Below are 23408 nucleotides of genomic sequence, written 5' to 3' on the forward strand. Positions count from 1 at the left end.
GTAGGTTATTTGGCATGCAAGGACGTTCCTTCCCTGTAAAACACGGAAACCACCCAAGGCCAAGCGTGATCTGAGCCTAATCCTGGGCTCCACCTCCGAACTACACGCCCCAGGATGTAATTGGGCCAGCTTCCCATTGGAGGCTGTCCCGGAGGTTGCGACGCGCTGGACGGAAGTCCCGCCTATGCCAAGTCACCCATCACCACTTTCTCCAGCAGCGCCATGCGTGCCGACCAGGCTTCTTCTTGGTACAGGCGATTGTCTGTTGTCTACGCATTGGGTGCCTGGACCACGTTGGGCTCCTTGATTTTCTTCAGTCGGAAAAAGAGCAAGCCATTAGGTACGGCTCTCCGACAAGACCTTCCACCAGACGCGGAGCCTTCCGTGGGGCGTACCTAGGGGTCATAGGAGCGACTTCGCTGTCTTAGCTGTTCCAGATACTCTGCAGAACTTGGGGACAGTTGCTTAGAGCCGTTTGTTGTAAGGATATCTACCGGGAACTACATTTTAAATCCTCTTACCTAAGTCTTGTTTGTTTATTTATTTTGAATGAGGCCGTCCCTTATACTAAGAATTTGAAGAATCAGTGTAACGTTCGAGTTGGAATTTTCAGACACTGGACGGTGGTGTTACTGTAATATTAGCCCTCTTCTCATTTGGCCACCAATTTCAGCATTTATGCTAGCTAGGGAATATTAAAACCTTCCCATTTATTGGGCGGAAAGGAAATCCGTTAATTTTCAAAAATGTGCTTGGAAATAACAGCTCCTTGTAGTAGGATTCGTGGTTGCCTGGGGCTTAATGGGAGGAGTGATGGGGAGTGACAGCTAAGCGTATGGGGTTTCTTTTTGTGGATGAAAATATTGTAAAATTTGATTTTTGTGCTGGTTTCCCAGATTTGAATGTACAAAAAATTACTTAATCTTACATTTTAAATGAGTAGTTGTATGATGTTAAATATAGCTCAGTAAAGCGGGTAAGTGGAAGCTGTGCGGAAGATTACATTTGGTGATGAAGATTATGAGTGGCCTGATAGTACACATTTCCAGTGTCAAGCGTAAATACATTTCACTGTCTATAGTGGTCACATTTTATTTATTTATTTATTTTTTACACAAAGGAAATGTTGACAGGAATCTGATGGTGGTGGGGGTAATTCTTATTTTAGTTTGTTTTTTTTTTTTACAAGATTTTACTAACTACATGGCTGCTGTTTTAAGTTAGAAGTTAATAATTCAGGGTTTTTAAAAAGTGAACAAAAGATGTCTCAACAAATGAATTCCCTGAGCCAAGTAATTCTTAACTTAGTTTATTTTATTTCCAAGACTTTATTAAATAATTTTAATGACTACTCCCTAAGGTAAAAGTTAATAATTCAGGTGTTTCATATTTTTTAAAGGTGGTGAATTAGAGCAAAAGGATGAAATAACTGAACCCCCAAGAGGGTTTTATGTGGAAACGATTGTCACATATAAAGAAGATTTTGTTCCAATTACTGAGAAGATCCTCAACTATTGGAAGTCGTGGACTGGTGGCCCTGGACCAGAATCATGATTGACTGCTGAATTCTGGAAACCAGGACTTTGGTTCAGATTATAAATTTGACAGATGCCTTGATTTCCATTTCATGTTTGTGGAAAGTACATTTAATTTAATTTTGCCATTAATTATGATCACTAATAATATGCAATCAATATTTCCTTGAGGCAAAGTAAATTTGTATGTTCAAGAAATGTCCCTCTATACTTACATGAGTGAAAGGTTGAAGTGAAATTTCACATTGACTGTAAGCTTGCTTTCTGAAATTAGTTCCTGAACTTTATATTTCTTTATGTTGCTGTCAGACATGGTTTTGAGTGGTCCGTTTAAGGTTAGATTCAGCAAATCTCCATGTTTAGTTTGGGATTTATAGCAGCCCTTCAGATACTATTGGGTGCTTGGTAAGTACATTATGATTTAAATCAACTTGGCCTTTAGGACCACAACAGATGTGGATTAAATCCTAACTGTGACTACAAATATCCTAGACACAGGGAATACTAAATTGGGACATGTTTTCTGACCTAAGTGCTACACCAGTCTCTTCACTAGTCTCTTTTGCTTGTGAGTAACAAACCCATATAAGTGAGCTTAAATCAAGGGGGTGTGTGTCAAAAATGTGTATGTACAATTCAGAATTAAAGCAGATTTATGTTACAGTTTTAGGAGGGCCTGATACCAGGAACTGGAATGCAACAAGCCACTCACTGACCCTGCCTCCTCTGGCTCAAAAGAAACTCATAATTTTCTACAACTTTGGACATTCTTAGGTTGACATATGTATACTTAAAAATGGTTTCCCAATTCTGGTAATTTGGTAACTTGAAACTTTAAACTCTTGGTAGCAAATTAAATGATGGACATTCATTAAATATCTAGAAAACTTTCAAATAAGATACTGTATCAATTACTGAACATAGATATACCTACTTTTTTGCTTCTATACTTGGTCTTAGCCAAAAGGCCAAGACGTGATTACTTTTTGCTTATAGAGGAAATAAAGATATTTGAGTCTATTAGTAAACATGTTTTGTGCCACATTAAAAAAATTTTGTGTTGTAAAATATTTCTATAAGTTCCAAAATGTTTATAAATTTATTAATCTAAAAGAATACTGGTATACCACTTCACAATTCCTTGCTCCTTAGTTTTTATTAGAAATTAGGATTTTTAAAGGTTAAGAATTCTAATATGTGTAATTAAAGGTACAATACAGAAAACCACTAGTATAGAAGAAAAATAGAATATATTTGGCTTAAAAAAAGGTATAAGATATGGAAATGTGTTTTCATTAAGAGAAAGAGTAATTTCATCCTGATTATTTTTTTCTTTTTTAGATTTTATTTATTTTTAGAGAGCAGGGAAGGGAGGCAGAGAGGAAGAGAAACATCAGTGTGTGGTTGCCTCTCATGCACCCCCTACTGGGGACCTGGCCAGAAACCTAGGCATGTGCCCTGACTGGGAATCAAACCAGTGACCCTTTGGTTCACAGACTGGCACTTAGTCTGCTGTACCACATTAGCCAGGGCTGTCCTGATTATTTCTGAATGGCTAGAGATACTCAAACTTGAAAAAAATTTATGAAAAGTGAATCTTTTATTTTTTTAGGTTTTATCATTTAAAAAATATTTTATTTATTTTTAGAGGAGAAGGGAGTGAGAAAGAGGGAGAGAAACATCAATGTGTGGTTACCTCTTACATGCCCTCAACTGGGTATCTGGCCTGCAACCCAGGCATGTACCCTGACTGGGAATTGAACTGGCAACCCTTTGGTTCACAGGCTGGCATTCAGTCCACTGAACCACAACAGCCAGGGCTGAGAAATGAATCTTGAGGAAGGAAAGTTTATCTAAGCAGTGAAGCTGAATAAGATTGAAATAAATTTATGTGAGTTTATATATCAAAAGTAAGCTGATGTAGAATTACAATTTGATTTTTCTCTGCTAAAAAGAACAGTTTTCTTAGAGTATTGGTCTGCTACTGATATTTTGAAATTGTTTTCTGCCTAGAAAGCAAAAGTTACTTTATAAAAATAATTTTCTGTGTTTTATGTTATCTTTTTCTTTAATCCTCACATTAGAATATGTTTATTGATTTTAGAGAGTGGGGGGAGGGGGAGAGAAAAAGCTTGATGTGAGAGAGAAACATGAATCTGCTGCCTCCTGTACATACCCCAACTGGGGAAGGGATCAAATCCACAACCTATGTATGTGCCCTAATCGATACTCGAACCCACAACCTTTTGGTGTATGGGACAAAGCTCTAATCAACTGAGCCACCTGGCCAAGGCTTATGCTATTTTAATCATGTCCTTGATTACTTAAGAAAACTGAATCTCCTCAATAGTAAGAACTAGGTTTTGATAACAGTTATATAAACTTCTGTTTTTGTCTTTGAAAATTTTTATTGCCACTTTGGTTAAATGGATAATTAAGTGTTGATTCAAATGATTTAAAATCCTATTTAGTCAAATGCCCAAATCTGGGCCCCTGGAACACCACAAAAGATTTGTTTTCTAACTTCACAAAAATTTTTAAAAACTAATTAGACTGATTTGGTATGTTAAATTGCATGGAAGCATTATAAAAGAAGCGGTGTTAATCTTCCAGTGTATATTGTAAAGGTAAACAATGGCTGTAAATTAAATGAATAGTCAGGGTTACCGGAAACCCAAGGTGGCCACTTGGTTCTTTCAGGCTCCTGACAACCCCCTGGTTTATTTTCTTTTTCCTTTTTGTATTCCTTCATCACCATGGTACTTTTAAGCTGGACCTTACTCAACTGCTGTTTAGTATGGGTTATCAAGATGTTCCTGGTATATGTTTCCAGGATGAGTTAAAGCCTTTCCCTACTCAAAGGCCAATATCCTCACAGTGTCAAAGACACCATTAGAAAATGTGTTTCCTACTTGGGGTATGCCTTCAGTCATCTCTGAGCAAATCATACGAGCTTTGAAGCAGACTTGAAAACTTGGAATTATCACTGACCCTGTCACCCTTGGTTATTATCAGGCAAACTTGAGAGAAGGAATGAAAAACTGGATTTAAGCAGAAATTTTAATTACATGGGACTGAATGAACTAATGAGCATGGTTACAATTTTTTTATGCTTTCTGTTTGAAACTGCTGGGTTTTTTTTTCAAGGTATAAGAATTTTTTTTTTCTAAAGCTAGCTATGAATTAGAGCAATTTGGTAAACTATAGTTTTGTAAACAAAATGGAAAAAGTTGTCTTTTTCTCCCTATTTCATTCCTCCATAATTTGGAAACTTGCAGTGTGAGTTCTGATTTTCATGTCAATATTGTTATTTGCATAAGTTCAACAAGAATTTGTTCTTAGCACAGGAGACAGTTGGAAATTAGTTGTATTTCAAGGATTGGGCTGGAATGTAATAAATGAGGGAGACATGCATAGACTCAGATATGACCAGACAGTTTTAAGACTGATTGATGGAAGTCAATAAAAACCATTGGAAATATTGGCTTGGTATCTTCCTTACATATTCCTAACAGCCTTACCAGGTGAGTAAAGAATGTCACTTAGTGGCAGGTGCAGAAACCTCAGGATATTTTGGGGAGCTTGAGAAGAGAGGAACTCACTCAAATCTACAGATACAGGCAACATCTGATGGCAAGTTCTTGCTGTGGCTTTTCTGGCCTAGAGAGGCTTTTTAAAGTTCAACCTGAGATTTCTTAAAAATTCTATCACAGCTGATTTAAAAGAGCCTGTGTGGAATTCTTAACCTTTAAAAATTCTAATTTCTAGTAAAAACTAAGGAGCAAGGAATTGTGAACTAGTACACCAGTATTCTAGATTAATTTATAAACACATTTTATAATTTATAGAAATATATATTTTCCTAATCTTCTTGCTGGGCTTATGTAAATAGTTTATATTTTAAAGTTTATTGAAATAACTTATTTTGCAAATATATTAGTGTTAATTTTGCTATCTTTGGTAAAGATTTTACAGGTAAAAATTATATTTCAATAGAAACTATAATATACTTTTGGGCTATTAGACTCTAGTGCTGTTAATTATCTTTTGAATTTTTTGTTTTCTTCTAGTAAACTGGACTGGGTCTTTAATTTTTCTAGTTCCCTCCAACATCTGCCTGTCACTCTCCAAACCATTTCCAATTTTTCTTTCATCCTTTGACCTGGAATCATTGAGAACTCAAACTATTTTCCCAAGGCCACGGCAAACATAGATTTCAGAGAAATTGCCACAACAGTTCATATATGGGCAATCTGTATGTCTTGTAGAAAGATGAACAGAAACATTCAAACTTCAGACCAGGAGAATCTATCAGACTGTAACTACCTGCCCTCACTCAATTTGAAGATGGTTCCAGACACACATGTAGAAATTTTTCAACTGCCTGCTTTCAGAACTGAGAAATGGATTAAAATGTGTTTCAATCATTAACCTTTGTTTTTCTTTTGTTTCCATAAGGACACTTTTTATTAAATAATTGTACTATGTGTGTACCATAGGCTTAATTTTAGGAGCCTGCCGGCATTACTGCCTTCTAAAATGAGATAACTTTAACTGAACTAAACTTTTCTCAAGACAGACTGGTTTTGGAACAATCTATCAACCCAGCTTCTGGAATGTGAAACTTCCAGGGAAATTTCGAAGGTGAACTGTGGGGGTACAGAAAGAGCCACTCCAACATGTACCTTTATAGAGTGTGTGTGTGTGTGTGTGTGTGTGTGTGTGTGTGTGTGTTTGACTAAAGGCAACTTTTAAGCTATGGGCTTGAGGAACTTCTGCCCCTGAACTACCTAGAACTTGAATTGGTTTTGCCCATAATATGAGGTTATCAGAGATAATATTTGACCTATCTATAGTTAAAGGCAAACTACTAATTACTAAATGTAGCAATGACCCTTGGGAGCCCCCAAAGCACCTTATCTCATTCCTACCTCAGAATGTCTTAATATATCCATTTTCCCTTACTGTCTTTGACCCTCATGCATGTGGGGTCTCTGACTCTTGCATGTATGTGGGTCCCCATAAATATGGACGTATTAAATTTGGTTATTTTTCTCTTGTTAATATGACTCATGTTTATTTGATTATTAGACCAGCTGAAAAAACCTTGAGGGTAGAAAAAAGTTTCTTCCCCACATATACATTTTTGACAGAAAAACTACAAAACTGATGTGTCGCAGTACAGTATCAAGGAACATGTTTGTCTCATTACTGGTGAGGTTAACTTAGGCCATTTCATTAATGTACTTTAGTGTGTAGTATTAATATTTAAGCATTCTAGTTTATGTTCTTTTCTAGCCAAATGAATTTTCCTTGTTTCTTATTTGAATGTTTTCTTTTATAGGAGGAGGAAAAGTTTTCCTCAACACTCATAGAGTCCCTGGGTGGGTTTGAAAATTAAACTGATAGAGACAGATGAACAGGAGAAAAGCCTACAAATTTATTTGTTTTACATGTGACTGAACTTAATTAATCAATACATGACACAGGAGCCTTCATAAAGAAATGAAGACCCTAAGAAACAGAACTGAGTATTTTTATGCTAGGTTTTTTTTTCTTTTTTTAGTTCTCTCCTGAGGACAATACTTTTTGATTTTTAAAGAGAGGGGAATGTAGGGAAAAAGGGAGAGAGCGATGTGAAAAACACTGATCATACATGCCCCAACCAAGACCCAGTCTGCAACCTATACTTGTTCTGTGACTGGGAATCGAATCTGCAACCTGTCTGATTTATATGACATTGCTCCAACCAACTTGAGCTACACCAGATGGGGCTATGCTAATTTTGATGAAGTTTGGGCAGTTGTGGAGGAATATGGTTATGTCCAGTAATGTGAGGTAACTATAGTAAATTGGAGGAGCCCTAGCAAGGCTGTTTGTTCTTGGGAAATAAGGATGCTCTTTAAGTGTAGGGATGGCACCTCTCACGTGAAGTGTTTATGATCTGTTTCAGGGAGGAGGGTTGGGGGCGACTTTCCTGCTTTTGTTGTCTCACATTCTTCAGCTTTAAATAGTCAATATGCCAAGGTGCCATGTTTTGGGGCAATCTGTCCTGATCCTCATCATTCTACACTCACCAATGTTATTAGAGGACACATTCAGAGAAACTTACTTTTATCAATGATAATAATTTGTTAGGATAATGCTTGTATAGTCTTTTGCAGCTTTCTAAGCACTTTTTACCTAGTCTATTTAAATCTAACAACTCTTCAGGGGTGGGGGTAGCTAAGTATTAGTATTTGTGTTAGAAGAAGAATTAGAATTACTAGAGGAAGAATTAGAATTACAGAATTACAGTATACATCTATGCACTATAATGACATGTTAAGTAAATGAATACTTAAATACTTAAGTAGCTATTTTAGGCAGCAACTCCTGTTCTGCTTGGTTTGTAAGAAGCCACTGAGGCAGGAAGACAAGGGAAGAACAATTTGGGAGGATAGTTGGACAGAGGGATGGAAAGAAGGAAGAGGGAACATAATTAGAATTAGGATTCGGGCAGAACACAGCTAGGATTTAGGAATGATGGCTCTTAGGCCTGATGTGAGTAAAAACAGGTGCAGAAACTGTTCTGGGCAAAGTTGAGTCTGGGCAAGAATGGCGATCTTAGAGTTACGGCGGGTACCAAGTCTGCGAGGAGCAGGACCGAGAACCCGGTAGGGCTTATCACTGGATGAGCCGGTTATAGATAGGCCTCAGATGGAGGTGATCAACGTGGGCGGGGCAAGCTTTGTGGTGGGCGTGGTCAACATTGCGGCCTTCACCAACTTGGTCTGACACAGCTGCCGGGCGCTTCCCGGTGTCACCCGCAGAGGGCGCTGGCCGCCGAGCCGCTTGCCGAGTCGCGAGGCCGGAAGACTTTGCGGCAACGCCCCTCTAGCTCCAGCCGCCGCCATGAAAGCTGTGGTGCAACGCGTCGCTCGGGCCAGCGTCACAGGTCAGTCGGGCGGGGCCAGGCCGGGGAGGAGCCGACCCGGACCCCACGCCTGGCAGTCCCCGGCCACCCCCGCGAGGGTTTCCCGGAATGGCCTCTGGGGCCGTTCTGTCTTCTGGCCCTAGGGCGAGCTCCGACCCCGCAGGGTCGACTCCCTGGCCAGGCTCAGGGCACCGCCACAGCCCCTGATGTTCCTGGTGGGTCCCAGTGCGTCCCTGGCTTCAGGATCACCTCTTTGGGTTCACGATAAACGCACCTTATTATTTTGGTTCTGAGCACCTGGTGGCAGAACCTCCGAGCATCCGTATGGCCCGTTCTTCAGTGGAATATTGTATTAACGTGTAGGGAATATTTCTGGAACAAGAACGTCCCCTTTTCCAACATTCTTTTTAAAATTTCCCATTTTGCCGATTTTCTATATGTCCCAATTTTTATGGAGCTTGACTCCCAATAAAATGCACAGCTGTGAAGAGTTGTTTCTATGGATATGAGTTCTGGCAGTTGTGTACACCCACGTGAGCAGCCCCTAGACTAGTTTCAGAAGAGTCCCTGCCCCAGGATAACCTTCCTCACTAGTAGACCTCTATACGAATGGGGTCAGAATCTTAAGAATTCAGGATGAAATATTTCTCTTTCCACCAGTTTCTTTTGGGCCAAGCCACCCAACCATTAGTCATCACTTGATCACTGTAGTCTAATTTGAACAGTGATTAATGTTAATCACTGTTAATAGGATCCAGATAAGTAATGTAGATAAGGTGGTTGTTGTAAAAGCTCAAACCAGGAAAATAAAGTTATTTTTAAAAATCTTAATGAATAATTTTAGATTGTTTTCTAGCCTTGTCTGTTTACATTGGCAGAATTATAATATTGTTTCAGGCCAGATAATTCCAGATATCCTTCAAGCCAGTCTACACCTAATATTTTCTTGTGTTTACAAAAGTATTGCTCTAAAAACAAAACAACAAAATCCCCTAAAGAAACAACCAAACCCAACAAAACCATGTACAGGTATTTAGATCTAAGATTCGACTTTTCAACCCTGCTCAATGATGTCTAAGCTGTTCTGGTAACTGGTTTTGGATATGGCCTCAGAGTAATAGGGATTTATGGAATTTTAAAACAAATTTTTTTTTTAGCATTTCAGTTAATATTTAAGGTCACTAAACTATGATAATCCATAGATGAAAAGATGTTTTGCTTTTTCTGAGAAGATCTTATAGTCTGCTTTATGTGGTCATCATCAACACTGAATAAACTGGAGAATTTAGGTTTTGATCTTATATAGTTGAACTCTCCATTCTGGAATATTGAAAACATGTATTCTGTGACATTTGCTGAATAGTTTAAGTGATTTTAGTTTATTATTTAAATTGTATGCTTTTAGTTGAAAACAAATAAACCAACCTGTATTAAAAAGATAAATGTTAGCCCTGGCTGGCGTAGCTCAGTGGATTGAGCGCGGGCTGGGAACCAAAGTGTCCCAGGTTCGATTCCCAGCCAGGGTACATGCCTGGGTTGCAGGCCATAACCCCCAGCAACCGCACATTGATGTTTCTCTCTCTCTCTCTCTATCTCCCTCCCTTCCCTCTCTAAAAATAAGTAAATAAAGTCTTTAAAAAAAAAGTAACTCTGATTTACATTAAAAAAAAAGATAAATGTTAATTGTGGGAAGGTGTTAATAAAATGGAATTCTCTCTGTGTTAGAGGGACCTTGGAGTTAGCTAGGCCTGCTAATTGGATTATAATGGAGAGATGTTCTGATTCCTTAAAAATGTGATGGGCTCCCCTGAAATGTGATTGTAAGTGAATGATATTATTTCAGGGGTTCTAAAATGTCACTTCTCATTTTATAGTTGAGACAAAGTAGACAATTAGAAGTCACATCTTATGTGTCAGTTTCATTTTATGAGATTGTTCAGTAGCATGGTTATTGTGATAATTTAAAAAGCTTTGTTATGGAACATTTTAAACACTCATTTGGTTAAACAGGCAAATAGTACAGTAACCTTAATGTCTTGTCACTCAGCTTCAGCAGATAAAATCTGAATAGAATCATAGAACGTTGGGACGAGAATCTAAAATTGTTGGGTTTGAATGTGTTCATTTGGGAGGTTGTGATTTCTCAAAGAAGAGATTCATGGGTGATGCCACTTATACATGGAGAAACTGACCAAATATCTCAGGTCTTTTTTAGCCTGATGATCTTCTGTCTAAAATTCTCAAGTTTTTTTCCTTTAGAAATCCATTTGTCTATAATAAAAGATCTGTTTGAACCTACTAATCCTTCTACTTGTTCCAGGAGGAGGGGCAAAACTCCTCTAAAACAAGAGAGCAAACTGTGTCATATACAGGCTTTGGGGCATAAATTATTTCTTATTAATACAATGTGACATTGTAAAGATGTTGAAATTTCAAATAGTGATTTGAATCACGTCAAATAATGATTCTACTTTTGAAAATCTACTCTTAAGAAGATAATCCTAATTATAGAGAACACTTTAGAGGGATGAAAAGGCAGAGCACAGGATTTTTAGGACAGTGAAATGGCTCCATATGATACTATAATGGTGCATACATGTCATGATATATGTATTTGTCCAAATCCATAGTATGTACAACATCAGGAGTGAACCCCGGTGTAAACTATGGACCCTGATAATTATGATGTGTCATTGTAGTGTCATCAATTGTAACAAATTTAATCCTGTGGAGGTTAGTCTGCCCATTGTATGGAATGCAAGTGTTCTACTGGATGGGATGCGACTACTAAAAGATGTTTAGGGCAGCTTCAACCTGAGTCTGGACTTCTCACCTTCTTCCCTGAACAACATGAGCTTCAGCACATGATCCAGCTTCTCCACAAGCTACCAGACCCTGGGCTCCATGCAGTTGCCCAGCTCCTGGGTCTGGCCGACCAGCAGCGCGGCTAGTGTCTGCAGACTCCGGGGACTCAGGCTCCCGGATCTCTGTGTCCCGCTCCACCAGTGTGCAGGGCAACTGGGGATCTGGGGGCCTGGCTGCAGGGATGGCAGGAGGTCTGGTGGGTATAGGGGGCATCCAGAGCGAGAAGGAAACTATGCAGTTCCTGAATGACTGTCTGGCCTCCTACCTGGAGAGGGTGAGAAGCCTGGAGGCTGATAATTGGAGACTGGAGATCAAAATCTGAGAACACTTAGAGAAGAAGGGACCCCAGGTCAGAGACTGGGGGCATTATTTCAAGACCATCGAGGTTCTGAGGGCTCAGATCTTTGCAAATTCTGTGGACAGTGCTTTCATTGTTGTGCAGATTGATGATGCCATCTTGCTGCTGCTGCTGACTTCAGAGTAAAGTATGAGACAGAGCTGGCCATGCACCAGTCTGTGGAGAATGACATCAATGGGCTCCAATATGTCATTGATAACACCAGTACCACTTGGCTGCAGCTGGAGACAGAGATTGAGGCTCTCAAGGAGAAACTGCTCTTCATGAAGAAGAACCACGAGGAGGAAGTAAATGGTCTACAAAACCAGATTGCCAATTCTGGGTTGACTGTGGAGTTGGATGCCCCCAAATCTCAGGACCTCAGCAAAATCATGGCAGACTTCCAGGATGAGTATGGTGAGCTGCCTTGGAAGAACCAAGAGGAGCTGGATGAATACTGGTCCCATCAGACTGAAGAGAGCACCATGATGGTCACCTTGCAGACTGCTGAGATGGGCGCTGCTGAGAAGACACTCATGAAACAGACTACAGTCCAGTTGTTGGAGACTGACCTGGATTCAATGAGGAATCTGAAGGTCAGTTTGGAGAACAGCCTGGGGGAGGTGGAGATGTGCCATGCCATGCAGATGGAACAACTCAATGGGATCCTGCTGCAACTGGAGTCATAGCTGGCCCAGACTTGGGCAGAGTGGCAGTGCCAGGCTGAGGAATAAGAGGCCCTGTTGAATATCAACATCATCCTCCAGGCTGAGATTGCCACCTACTGCAACCTACTGGATGAAGGGGAGGACTTCAATCTTGTTGACATCCTGGACAAGAGCCCCCTCCTTACAAACCATCAAAAAGACCATGACTTGCATGATTGTGGACGGCAGAGTAGTATCTGAGGTCAATGACACCAAAGTTTTGAGGCATTAAAGGCAGCAGAAGTGGGGCATCCCTTGACAGGGCAGAAGGCCAATAAAAAGTTCATTGAAAGATAAAAAAAAAAGATGTTTAGGAGAAACTTATAACATGGAAAAATTCTTATGCAATAATAAGAGAAAAGATGAGACACAAAAAATTTATATACAATATTTATAATACTACAATAATATTATTGTTCTTTTTCCTTCCCGTTTCTTACATTTTTCAAATTTTCCATAATGCATATTTACTTTAATGGTGGATATAGCTCAATAATAATTATTTTTAAGCTTTAAAATATACTTTGCAGAAAGTTTAGAAAATATATTGATGTTATAAGAAAATAATACATATTTTTATGACTAAGTCATATTTCATTGTATAATGCACCACATCTTCTCTATTCAATTATCTATTGTTAGACACTTAGGTTGCTTCCATATCATGGCTATTATAAGTAATGCTACAATGAACATATGAATGCCTATGTCTTTTTGATTCAGTGTTTTGGGTTTCTTCAGATAAATATCCAGAAGTGGAATTGCTGGGTCCTCATTATTTCTTGTTATAATCTTTGTTTTAAAGTCTATTTTGTCTGGTGTAAGTATTGCTAAGCCAGCTTTTTAATTTCATTTGATTTCCATTGTCATAGAATATCCTTTTCCATCTCTTTACTTTCAGTCTGTGTGTGTCTTTCCATTTGAAGTGAGTCTCTTGTAGGCAACATTATGTGAGGGTCTTATTTTCTTTCCATTGAGCCACCATATGTATTTTGATTGGAGCATTTAATCCATCTACAGTTAAAGTAATTGTTGATTGATCCAAGACAATCAACAGTGGTGGAAGTGTAAGCTACACTCATGTCCTCTCAGGACTAAACTGGAATTACAACTAAATTATGGAACAATCAATCTGAATAATCAACTGAACATTGGCTGAAGAGAGAATAACCAAAGATTTACAGAAGAAGCCACATCAAAACTGCTCCAAATAGGTTGCCAAGGGCCAGTCACAGGCAGTGTCTTATAATGTCCTGTACCAGAGTCCCTACCAAGAGGCCCAGAACCAACACATCCAGTGACCAGCATTAGACAACATCAGAATAGGATTCAGCAAGCTTCACAAGTGGCATATCCAAAGGAAGATCTTGGCAGGCACCAAACCCTGCTGAGGTAAATTCTGCTTCATGTGGTTGATACTGCACAGTAGCTCACATGCCATGTTTGGGGTTAATCCTCAGATTCAGCCAGCCAGATAGTCTATCCCGTGCACAAATGGGCCAATAGCAGTCAAGACTCAATTTTAACAGGCAGGCCCATATAACCCACACAAGGGACATTCTTGGAGCCCCCAGCTCAGGTGACTAAGGAGACTGTCCCACTGCACCCCACAAGACACCTACTACATAAAGTCATTCCCTGAAGACTGGGAGTCATAGAAGATCAACCTAATACATAGAAATAAACACAAAGAGGCAGCCAAAATGAGGTGACAAAGAAACAGGCCCCCAAAAGAAGAGGAGAAATCCCTAGAAAAAGAGCTGAATGAAATGGAGGCAAGCAATTTACCAAATATAAAGTTCAAAGTAATGGTTATAAGTATGCTCAACAGCATAAAAAAGGACACAGAAACCATAAAAAAAGACCAATTAAAAATGAATAATGTAATATCTGAAACTAATACATTGAAAGGAATAAAGTGATTATTGATAGAGATGTATTTAATGCCAATTAATTATTTATAAAAAAGTGAAATCTTGCTATCTGCAACATCATGGATGGACCCAGAGGGTATTGTGTTGAGTGAAATTAAGTCAGACAGAGAAAGACAAAAGCCATATGATTTCACTTATATGTGGAATCTGAAAAACAAAACAAACCAGCATCCAGAAACAGATTCATAGATACAAAGGACATTTTGATGGTTGCCAGATGGGAGGGCATTGGAGGAATGGGTGAAAAAAGTGAAAGAATTAAGAAGTAGAGATTTAGCCCTGGCTGGTGTGGTTCAGTGGATTGAGTGCTGGCCTGCGAACCAAAGGGTGACAGGTTTGATTCCCAATCAGTGCACATGCCTGGGTTGTGAGCCAGGTCCCTAGTAGCTGGTGTGTGAGAGGTAACCATACATTGATGTATCTCTCCCTCTCTCCCCCTCTCTCTAAAAAGTAAGTAAATAAAGTCTTTTTAAAAAAGTACAGATTTGTAGCTACATAATAGTCATGAGGATGTAAAGTACAACATAGTGAATATAGTCAGTAATATTGTAATAACTATGGTGTCATGTGGGTACTAGATTTATCAGGGTGATCACTTTGTAGGTTATATAAATGTCTAATCAATGGGTTGTATACCTGAAACTAATATAACATTGTATGTCAACTGTAATTGAAAAACAAAAAATTATTTAAAAATAATACTGATTTATGTAGAGAACAAACAAAGCCAAAGGCTTTTCTAAAGCAAAACAAACAAGTAAACAACCCCAATTGTTTAGTCTTTATGTTAGGATAGATTTTTTTTCAGTTTCAGCATGTGAGTCTGTGGATTGAAGAACAGTAAATCAGTCATAGTCCATAATAAGAAAATCAGCACAGAAGAAAATATTAAAATATCTTTTTAGCATAAAGCTAGGAGAAATTAAGCTTTACAGATATTTCAGGAATAGGTTGATGTTGGTGCTCCTCTGGCATATGAATGTCAGGTGGTTCCTTGTTAGACACCTGAAGGAAGAGGGGAGTATCTCACTCTTTCCTTAGCTTGCAGGATAATACAACATAGTGAAGTCTGTGATCCCTTGTCAGGGATATTTATAGATTATAATAATTATTATTTTAAAGATTTCATTTATTTATTTTTAGAGAGAAGGGATGGGAGGGAGAAAGAAAGGGAGAGAAACATTGATGTGAGAAACATCAGTTGGTTGTCTCTCATATGTGCCCTGACCAGGGATGGAACCAGTAACTCAGGCAAGTACCCCAACTGGAAATTGAACCTGGGGCCCCTCACTCTGGGGAACGACACATAACCAACTGAGCTGCACTGGTCAGGGCTATTATTATTATTTATTTTTTAAAAATTTATTTGTTGCCTTGGCTGGTGTGGATGGTGTGGATAGGTTGATTGGAGTATTATCTTGTAAACTGAAGGGTTGCAGGTTCAGTTCCAGGTCAGCGCACATGCTTAAGCTTGTGGGTTTAGTAACCAGTTGGGGTGCAAATGAGAGGCAACCCATCAATGTTTCTGTGTCCCATTGATATTTTTCTCTCCCCTTCCTCCCTTTTGCTCTCTAAAAATCAGCAAGCATGTCCTCAGGTGAGGATAAAAAATTATTTGTTGATTTTAGAGAGAGAGGAAGAGAGAAAGAGAAGCATTGATTTGTTGTTCCACTTATTTGTACATTTATGAGTGGATACTTATATGTACTCTGACTGGGGAATGAACCTGCAACCTTGGCATATTGGGATGATGCTCTAACCAACTGAGTTACCCAGTCAGGGTCTGCTGATAGATATTAGTATCTAGCAGAAGGAAATAACAAGAAAACGACAGAGTTGACCATCATCTAATTGGAACACTAGGTTAGTACACGATAAAGTAACAAAAGACAAACAATCTAATGAGATTTGGCAAAAAGTTGGTCAAGAAAAATAGAAAATTTTGAAGACCAACATTTGAAATATGGGCTTTGATTTTCCATTATAATGATGCATCTTGGCATAAGTAATATACCAATGTTGAGAGACTATCTAATGGTAGTAGAGCATGCATTTAACTATAAATATATATGCTAATGTTTGCAATAGGAATATATATCCAGAGACTGTATTTATGGATGAGGTGCTTGATTTAAAAAGATTTGGAGATCATTGTCTTAGAATACAACTTTAGCATTAAACTAGAAAATAATAGAAGTTTGCTGACTTGAAGCTTAACTTTTCAAGTATATTTTATTGATTAAGCTATTACAGTTGTCCCATTTTTTTTCTCCCCTTTATTCTCCTCTGCCCTGTACACTCCCTCCCATGATCATTCTGCCACCTTAGTTCATGTCTATGGGTTACACATATTAAGTTCTTTGGCTTCTCCTTTTCCCATACTATTCATGCTCTCTTCCTATCTATTTTCTACCTACCATCTATGGTACTTATTCTCTATGTCTTTTCCGCCCTCTCTTCCCCTTTCACTCCCCTGTTGATAACCCTTCATGTGATCTCTACTTCTGTGAATCTGTTCCTGTTCTAGTTGTTTGCTTAGTTTCTTTTTGTTTTAAGTGTGGTTGTTAATAATTGTGAGTTTTCTGTCATTTTACTTTTCATATTTTTATCTTCTTTTTCTTAGATAAATCCCTTTAACATTTCATATAATAAGGGCTTGGTGATGATGAACTTCTTTAACTTGACCTTATCTGAGAAGCACTTTATCTGCCCTTCCATTCTAAATGAAAGCTTTGCTGGATAGAGTAATCTGGGATATAGGTCCTTGTCTTTCATGACTTGGAATACTTCTTTCCAGCCCCTTCTTGCCTGTAAGGTCTCTTTTGAGAAATCAGCTGACAGTCTGATGGGAACTCCTTTGTAGGTAACTGTCTCCTTATCTCTTGCTGCTTCTAGGATTCTCTGCTTCATTTTTGTCTTGGGTAATGTAGTTATGATGTGCCTTGGTATGTTCCTCCTTGGGTCCAACTTCTTTGGGACTCTCTGAGCTTTCTGAAAGTCTATTTCCTTTGCCAGATTGGGGAAGGTCTCCTTTATTATTTCTTCAAATAACTTTTCCACTTGTTCCTCTTCCTTTTCTCCTTCTGGTACCCGTATAATTTGGATGTTGGAATGTTACAAGATGTCCTGGAGGTTTCTAAGCCTGTCCTCATTTTTTTTGAATTCTTTCTTCATTCTGTTCTGGTTGAATGTTTCTTTCTTCCTTCTGGTCAACTCCATTGATTTGAGTCCCAGTTTCCTTTCCATAACTATTGGTTCCCTGTACATTTTCCTTTATTTCACTTAGTGTACCCTTCATTTTTTCATCGAATTTGTGACCAAATTCAACCAGTTCTGTGAGCATCCTGATCACCAGGGTTTTGAACTGTGCATCTGATAGGTTGGCAACCTCTTCATTGCTTAGTGATATTTTTTGTGGAGCTTTGATATATTCTTTCCTTTGGGCCATTTTTTTTTGTCTTGATGTATCTGTTATGTAGTGAGGGGCAGAGCCTTAGGTATTCACCAGAGTGTGGCAACCTATGTTGCTGTGTTGTGACACTCTATGTGGGAAAGAGGTCTGAGAGGGAACAATAGCACTTGCTCAGCTTTCTACTGGATTTCAGTCACTTTCCCTGCTTCTCACAAGGAAATTGGGCCCTTCTGGTGCTGATTCCCAGGTAGGTGGGTTTGTGTACATTCTAGGATCCTGTGGGTTGCTCCAGTGAACTCTCCTGTGAGTCTGGGAGTTTCTCCGGCACCTGAACCCCCACAGGTATTTTCAATCAGTGGTTTGAGGCTTTATTTCTCTGCTCTGGGACCTTGGGTTGAGTGGTCTGTCCCACTACCCAGTTTCGCCTGGTTTATCTGTGTGCAAATGTGGGACTGCCAGGTCTGCCAGCCACCTTGCGTGCCATGCCCCGTTCCACAATCTACCACCTCACTGGGTCCACCAGCTGCCGTCTTGTGGGCCAGTCTCTGACTCTTCTAGCAGCTGGATGAATCTGCCTTCTTTAACTCTTTGGTTGTCGAACTTCCATACAGTTCAATTTTCTGTCAGTTCTGTTTTTTTGTTTTTACATTGTTGTTGTCCTTGTTTTGGTTGGACAGTGTGTCTACCTATGCCTCCATCTTGGCCGGGAGTACTTATTGTTCCTATTTTTAATTTTCTTGTTCTTAGATAAGTCCCTTTGACATTTCATATAATAACCTCTTGGTGATGATGAGCACCCTTAACTTGACCTTATCTGGGAAGCACTTTATCTGCCCTTCTGTTCTAAATGATAGCTTTGCTGGATAGAGTAATCTTGGATGTAGGTCCTTGCTTTTCATGACTTTGAATACTTCTTTCCAGCCCCTTCTTGCCTGCAAGGTTTCTTTTGCGAAATCAGCTAACAGTCTTATGGGAATTCGCTTGTAGGTAACTGTCTCCTTTTCTCTCCCTGCTTTTAAAACTGTCATTCTGTCTTTAATCTTGGGTAATGTGATGATGATGTGCCTTGGTGTATGCTTCCTTGGGTCCAACTTCTTTGGGACTCTCTGAAATTCCTGGACTGCCCTGAAGTCTGTTTCCTTTGCCAGATTGGAGAAGTTCTCCTTCATTATTTTTTCAAATAAGTTTTCAATTTCTTGCTCTTCCTATCCCCCTTCTGGCACCCCTATGATTCTGATGCTGGAATGTTTAAAGTTGTCCCGGAGGTTCCTAAGGCTCTTCTTATTTTTTAAATTATTTTTTAAAAATATATTTTATTGATTATTCTATTACAATTGTTCCATTGCCCCCCTTTAATCCCTTCCACCCTGCACATCCTCTCTCACCCACATTCCCCTCCTTTAGTTTATGTCCATGTGTCATAAGTTCTTTAGCTTCTATATTTCCCCTCCCTCCTATTTGTGCCCTCCCTCTGTCTATTTTCTCCCTACCGTACATGCTACTTATTCTCTGTATTTTATCCCCCTCTCTCCTCCTCCCACTCCCCTGTTGATAACCCTCCATGTGATCTCCATTTCTGTTCCTGTTCTAGTTGTTTACTTAGTTTGTTTTTGGTTTTGTTTTAGGTGTGGTTGTTAATAATTGTGAGTTTTCTGTCATTTTACTATACATGTTTCTTATCTTCTTTTTCTTAGATAAGTCCCTTTAACATTTCATTTAAGAAGGGCTTGGTGATGATGAACTCCTTTAATTTGACCTTATCTGAGAAGTACTTTATCTGCCGTTCCATTCTAAGTGAAAGCTTTGGTGGATAGAGCAATCTTGGATGTAGGTCCTTGCCTCTCATGACTTGGAATACTTCTTTCTAGCCCCTTCTTGCCTGTAAGGTCTCTTTTGAGAAATCAGCTGACAGTCTGATAGGAACTCCTTTGTAGGTAACTGTCTCCTTATCTCTTGCTGCTTCTAGGATTCTCTGCTTCATTTTTGACTTGGGTAATGTAGTTATGATGTGCCTTGGTGTGTTTCTCCTTGGGTCCAACTTCTTTGGGACTCTCTGAGCTTCCCAGACTCCCTGGAAGTCTATTTCTTTCACCAGATTGGGGAAGTTCTCCTTTATTATTTGTTCAAGTAAGTTTTCCACTTGTTCCTCTTTCTCTTCTCCTTCTGGTACCCCTAGAATTCGGATGTTGGATTTTTCAAAGATGTCCTGGAGGTTTTTAAGCCTGTCCTCATTTTTTTGAATTCTTATTTTTTTATTTTTCGATTATATGTTTTTTTCTTCCTTCTGGTCCTCTCCATTGATGTGAGACCCAGCTTTCATTCCATCACTATTTGTTCCCTGTGCATTTTTCTTTATTTCACTTAATAAGTGAAATGTAGCCTTCATATGTAGCCAATTGTAGCCTTCATTTTTTCATCCAATGTGTGACCCAAATCAACCAATTCTGTGAGCATCTTGATCACCAGTGCTTTGAACTGTGCATTTGATAGGTTGGCTATCTCTCGGTTGCTTAGAAGTACTGATTCTGGGGCTTGCAATTCTGTTTGAGCCATCTTCTTTCCCCCTCTTTGGTCTGGTCAGGCCTGTTACTTATGAGGGGCACAGGCTTACGTGTTCACATGGCAGGGCACCCCACTCATTGGGTTGTGACGCTGTATGTGGGGGTGGGTTTCAAGAGGGAACAATGGCACTTTCTCTGCCCTCTGTTGGACCTCAGTCCCTTCCGCCACTTCCCCAGAACAAACTGGGCCCCTCTGGTGCCAATTCCCATGTGAGTGGGCTTGTGCACCCTGTGGGACTTTCCAAGGACCTCTCCTGTGAAGCTGGGAGTCTCTCCCTGTGCCTGAACTTCCACAGGTGTTTTCAATCAGTGTCCCGAGACTCTTATTTCCTAGTGCTGTGATCCTGGTTTGCACGCAGTGCCTTGCTTCATAATCCCTGCCTTGCTTCACAAATGCCACCTTGCTGAGTCTGCTGGTTGCCACCCCTTGGCCAGGGTCTGCCAGCTGCTGCTTGCACACTCAGGGTCCACCCACTGCGGTCTTGTGCGCCCCGGATGCCTTACACACCCGGTCCCAATGCTGTCTGCTCCCTGTGCCACGACCCGCACTAGGCTGCCTGCCTCCGCCCCTCCTACCGGTCTGGATGAATGTGTTTATTTTAACTTCTTGGTAGTCTGACTTCCATACAGTTCAATTGTCTATCCGTTCTGGTTGTTATTCTATTTCTAAATTGTTGTTGTCCTTAACTTGGTTATGCGATGAGATGCAGTGTGTCTACCTATGCCTCCATCTTGGCCAGAAGTCTACATTGAAGCTTAACTTTTAAACCATGGTTTTTGTGTATATTTTTCTTTTCTACAGTAAGTAGAAAAATAATTTCTTTATTTTTATGACATAAGTGTTTTTCATTTTGTGATGTTACCAGATATGCTGATTCCAAGACAAATGGGCATCTCCTGAGAATTAATATAGCAAAGCTGGATTCTCTGGGCAGGAAAACTCTTGTTTTTGCAGATTGCAAACTCTGTCATAGAAAGTTTTTGGTATCTTACCTAAAATCACACAGATGTAAATGTGGTCATAAAATTCTGCTTACTGTTTGTTCATTTCAGAACTCATTTATTTCAGATGTTAAAAATAATGGACATAAGCTATGATCATCTTACTGCATTTACATAACTCCTTTCATTTTTGAGTACCTACTGACTTTGCAAAGTAGTTATAAGAAGTATGTATGATTTTTAAATATTCCTGTTGGTTATTTAGAGTCCTTTATCATTCATGGTACCTGTTTGGTTCTGAATCTCGTTTCCCTTTTGTTTCCTTTCTAGTTGGAGGAGAGCAGATAAGTGCCATTGGACAGGGCATCTGTGTTTTGTTGGGCATTTCTCTGGAAGATACTCATAAGGAACTGGAGCACATGTAAGTTGTGGATTTCTAAGTCATTGCTCTTTGAATGGGATATGTGATGGTTATATGTAATATATACATACACACACACATAGTAGGAACTTCTATAGGATTTTGTTCCTATAAAGTAAGCCCATGTAACTTTTATCATTGTGACATTTGATGTTGTATGTTTATCTCATCTGTGTTCCAGATGAGGAGACTGAGAAAGAAGAATCTGTTAAATGTCATCCACTAAGTGAGCAGCAGAGCTGGAGTACAATTAGTCTGTGTCTCTATTTGTTGCTGCATCTGTGAACCATTCTCTTAATGCAAAAAACAAGCCTCTTTTCTTATGAATAATTTGTTTTTTAATTTTTTAAAAGATTTATTTATTTATTTTTAGAGAGGGAATGGAGAGAGAGAGAGAGAGAGAGAGAGAGAGAGAGAGAGAGAGATCAATGTGTGGTTGCTGGGGGCCATGGCCTGCAACCCAGGCATGTGCCCTGACTGGGAATCGAACCTGCGATGCTTTGGTTCACAGCCCGTGCTCAATCCACTGAGCTACACCAGCCAGGGCTGTTTTTTGATTTTTTAAAAAATATTTTATTGATTATGCTATGATAATTATTTCAATTTTTCTTCCTTTGCTCCCTCCATCCAGCACCCCTGTTCCCTCTGGTGATTTCCTTCTTTATTCCCGGGTGGGTCATGCATATAAATTCTTTGGCTACTCCTTTTCCAATACTGTTCTTAACTTTCCCCTATTTTATACCTACCATTTTTTTACCTCTTAATCCCTGCACTGTTTCCCCTGTTCTCCCCCTTCCCAACTGATAATCCTCCAAATGGTCTCTATACCTATGATTCTTTTTCTGTTCTGCTTGTTTACTTAGTTTTCTTTTTAAAATTCAGTTCTTGATAGTTGTGAATTTATTGCTATTTTAACGTTCATAGTTTTGATCTTCTTTTTCTTAAATAAGTCCCTTTTAACATTTCTTATAATAAGGGCTAGGTGATGATGATTTCCTTTAGTTTTACCTTGTCAGGGAAGCACTTTATCTGCCCTTCAATTCTAAATGATAACTTTGCTGGATAGAATAATCTAGGTTGTAGATCCTTGCTTTTCATCACTTTGAATACTTCTTTCTAGCCCCTTCTAGCCTCCAAAGTTACTTTTGAGAAATCTCCCAACAGTCTTATGGGAACTCCTTTATAGTTAGCTCTCTGCTTTTCTCTTGCTGCTTTTAAGATTCTGTCTTTGTTTTCAACCTTTAGCATTTCATTATGATGTATCTTGGTGTGTTCCTTTCTTGGTCCATCTTCTTTGGTATTCTCTGTGCTTCCTGGACTTGTATGTCTATTTCCTTCACCAAATTAGGGAAATTTTCTTTCACTATTCTTTCAAATAAAATTTCAATTTATTGCTCTTCCTTTTCTCCTTCCAACTCCCCTATGATTTAGATGTTGGTACATTTGAAGATGTCTGGAGAACCTATCCCTTCTTTGAATTCTTTTTTCTTTTTACTGTTTTGATTGAATATTTTTTTCTTCCTTGTGTTCTGAATTGTTGATTTGATTATTGGCTTCATCCCCTCCATTGTTGATTCCCTATGCATTTTTCTTTATTTCACTTAATGTAACCTTCATTTCTGCCTGTGTCTTTTTTATGTTGTTGAAGTATCCAATGAGTTCCTTGAGCATCCTGGTAACCACTGTTTTGAACTGTACATCTGATAAATTGTTTATCTCCATTTCATTTAGTTCTTTTTCTGGAATTTTGTTCTGTTGTTTCATTTTGCCTATGTTTC

The 23408-nt window shown here is 39.1% G+C and overlaps 2 protein-coding genes across 5 annotated transcripts in view; both read left to right on the top strand.

The window, feature by feature from the left end:
• The first annotated feature begins 186 nt into the window (after positions 1–186).
• Positions 187–2563, top strand: SMIM26 (small integral membrane protein 26). Its single transcript, XM_045833030.1, has 2 exons — positions 187–340; positions 1400–2563. The coding sequence occupies exons 1-2, from the start codon at positions 223–225 to the stop codon at positions 1552–1554; spliced, it is 273 nt and encodes a 90-aa protein (XP_045688986.1). The 5' UTR covers positions 187–222; the 3' UTR covers positions 1555–2563.
• A 5774-nt stretch (positions 2564–8337) lies between these two features.
• The window catches only part of DTD1 (D-aminoacyl-tRNA deacylase 1), a 311404-nt gene continuing 296333 nt past the window's right edge, over positions 8338–23408 (top strand). For all 4 annotated transcript variants that reach the window (XM_045833208.1, XM_045833209.1, XM_045833211.1 and 1 more), the window contains exons 1-2: positions 8338–8472; positions 21540–21630. In XM_045833208.1, coding sequence (XP_045689164.1) covers positions 8430–8472; positions 21540–21630 — 134 coding nt within the window. In that variant the 5' untranslated portion in view covers positions 8338–8429. The remainder of the gene's footprint in view (positions 8473–21539; positions 21631–23408) is intronic.

This window comes from Phyllostomus hastatus, unplaced genomic scaffold (assembly GCF_019186645.2).
Source record: "Phyllostomus hastatus isolate PE091 unplaced genomic scaffold, TTU_PhHast_1.1 phas_contig_17, whole genome shotgun sequence".
Lineage (NCBI taxonomy): Eukaryota > Metazoa > Chordata > Mammalia > Chiroptera > Phyllostomidae > Phyllostomus > Phyllostomus hastatus.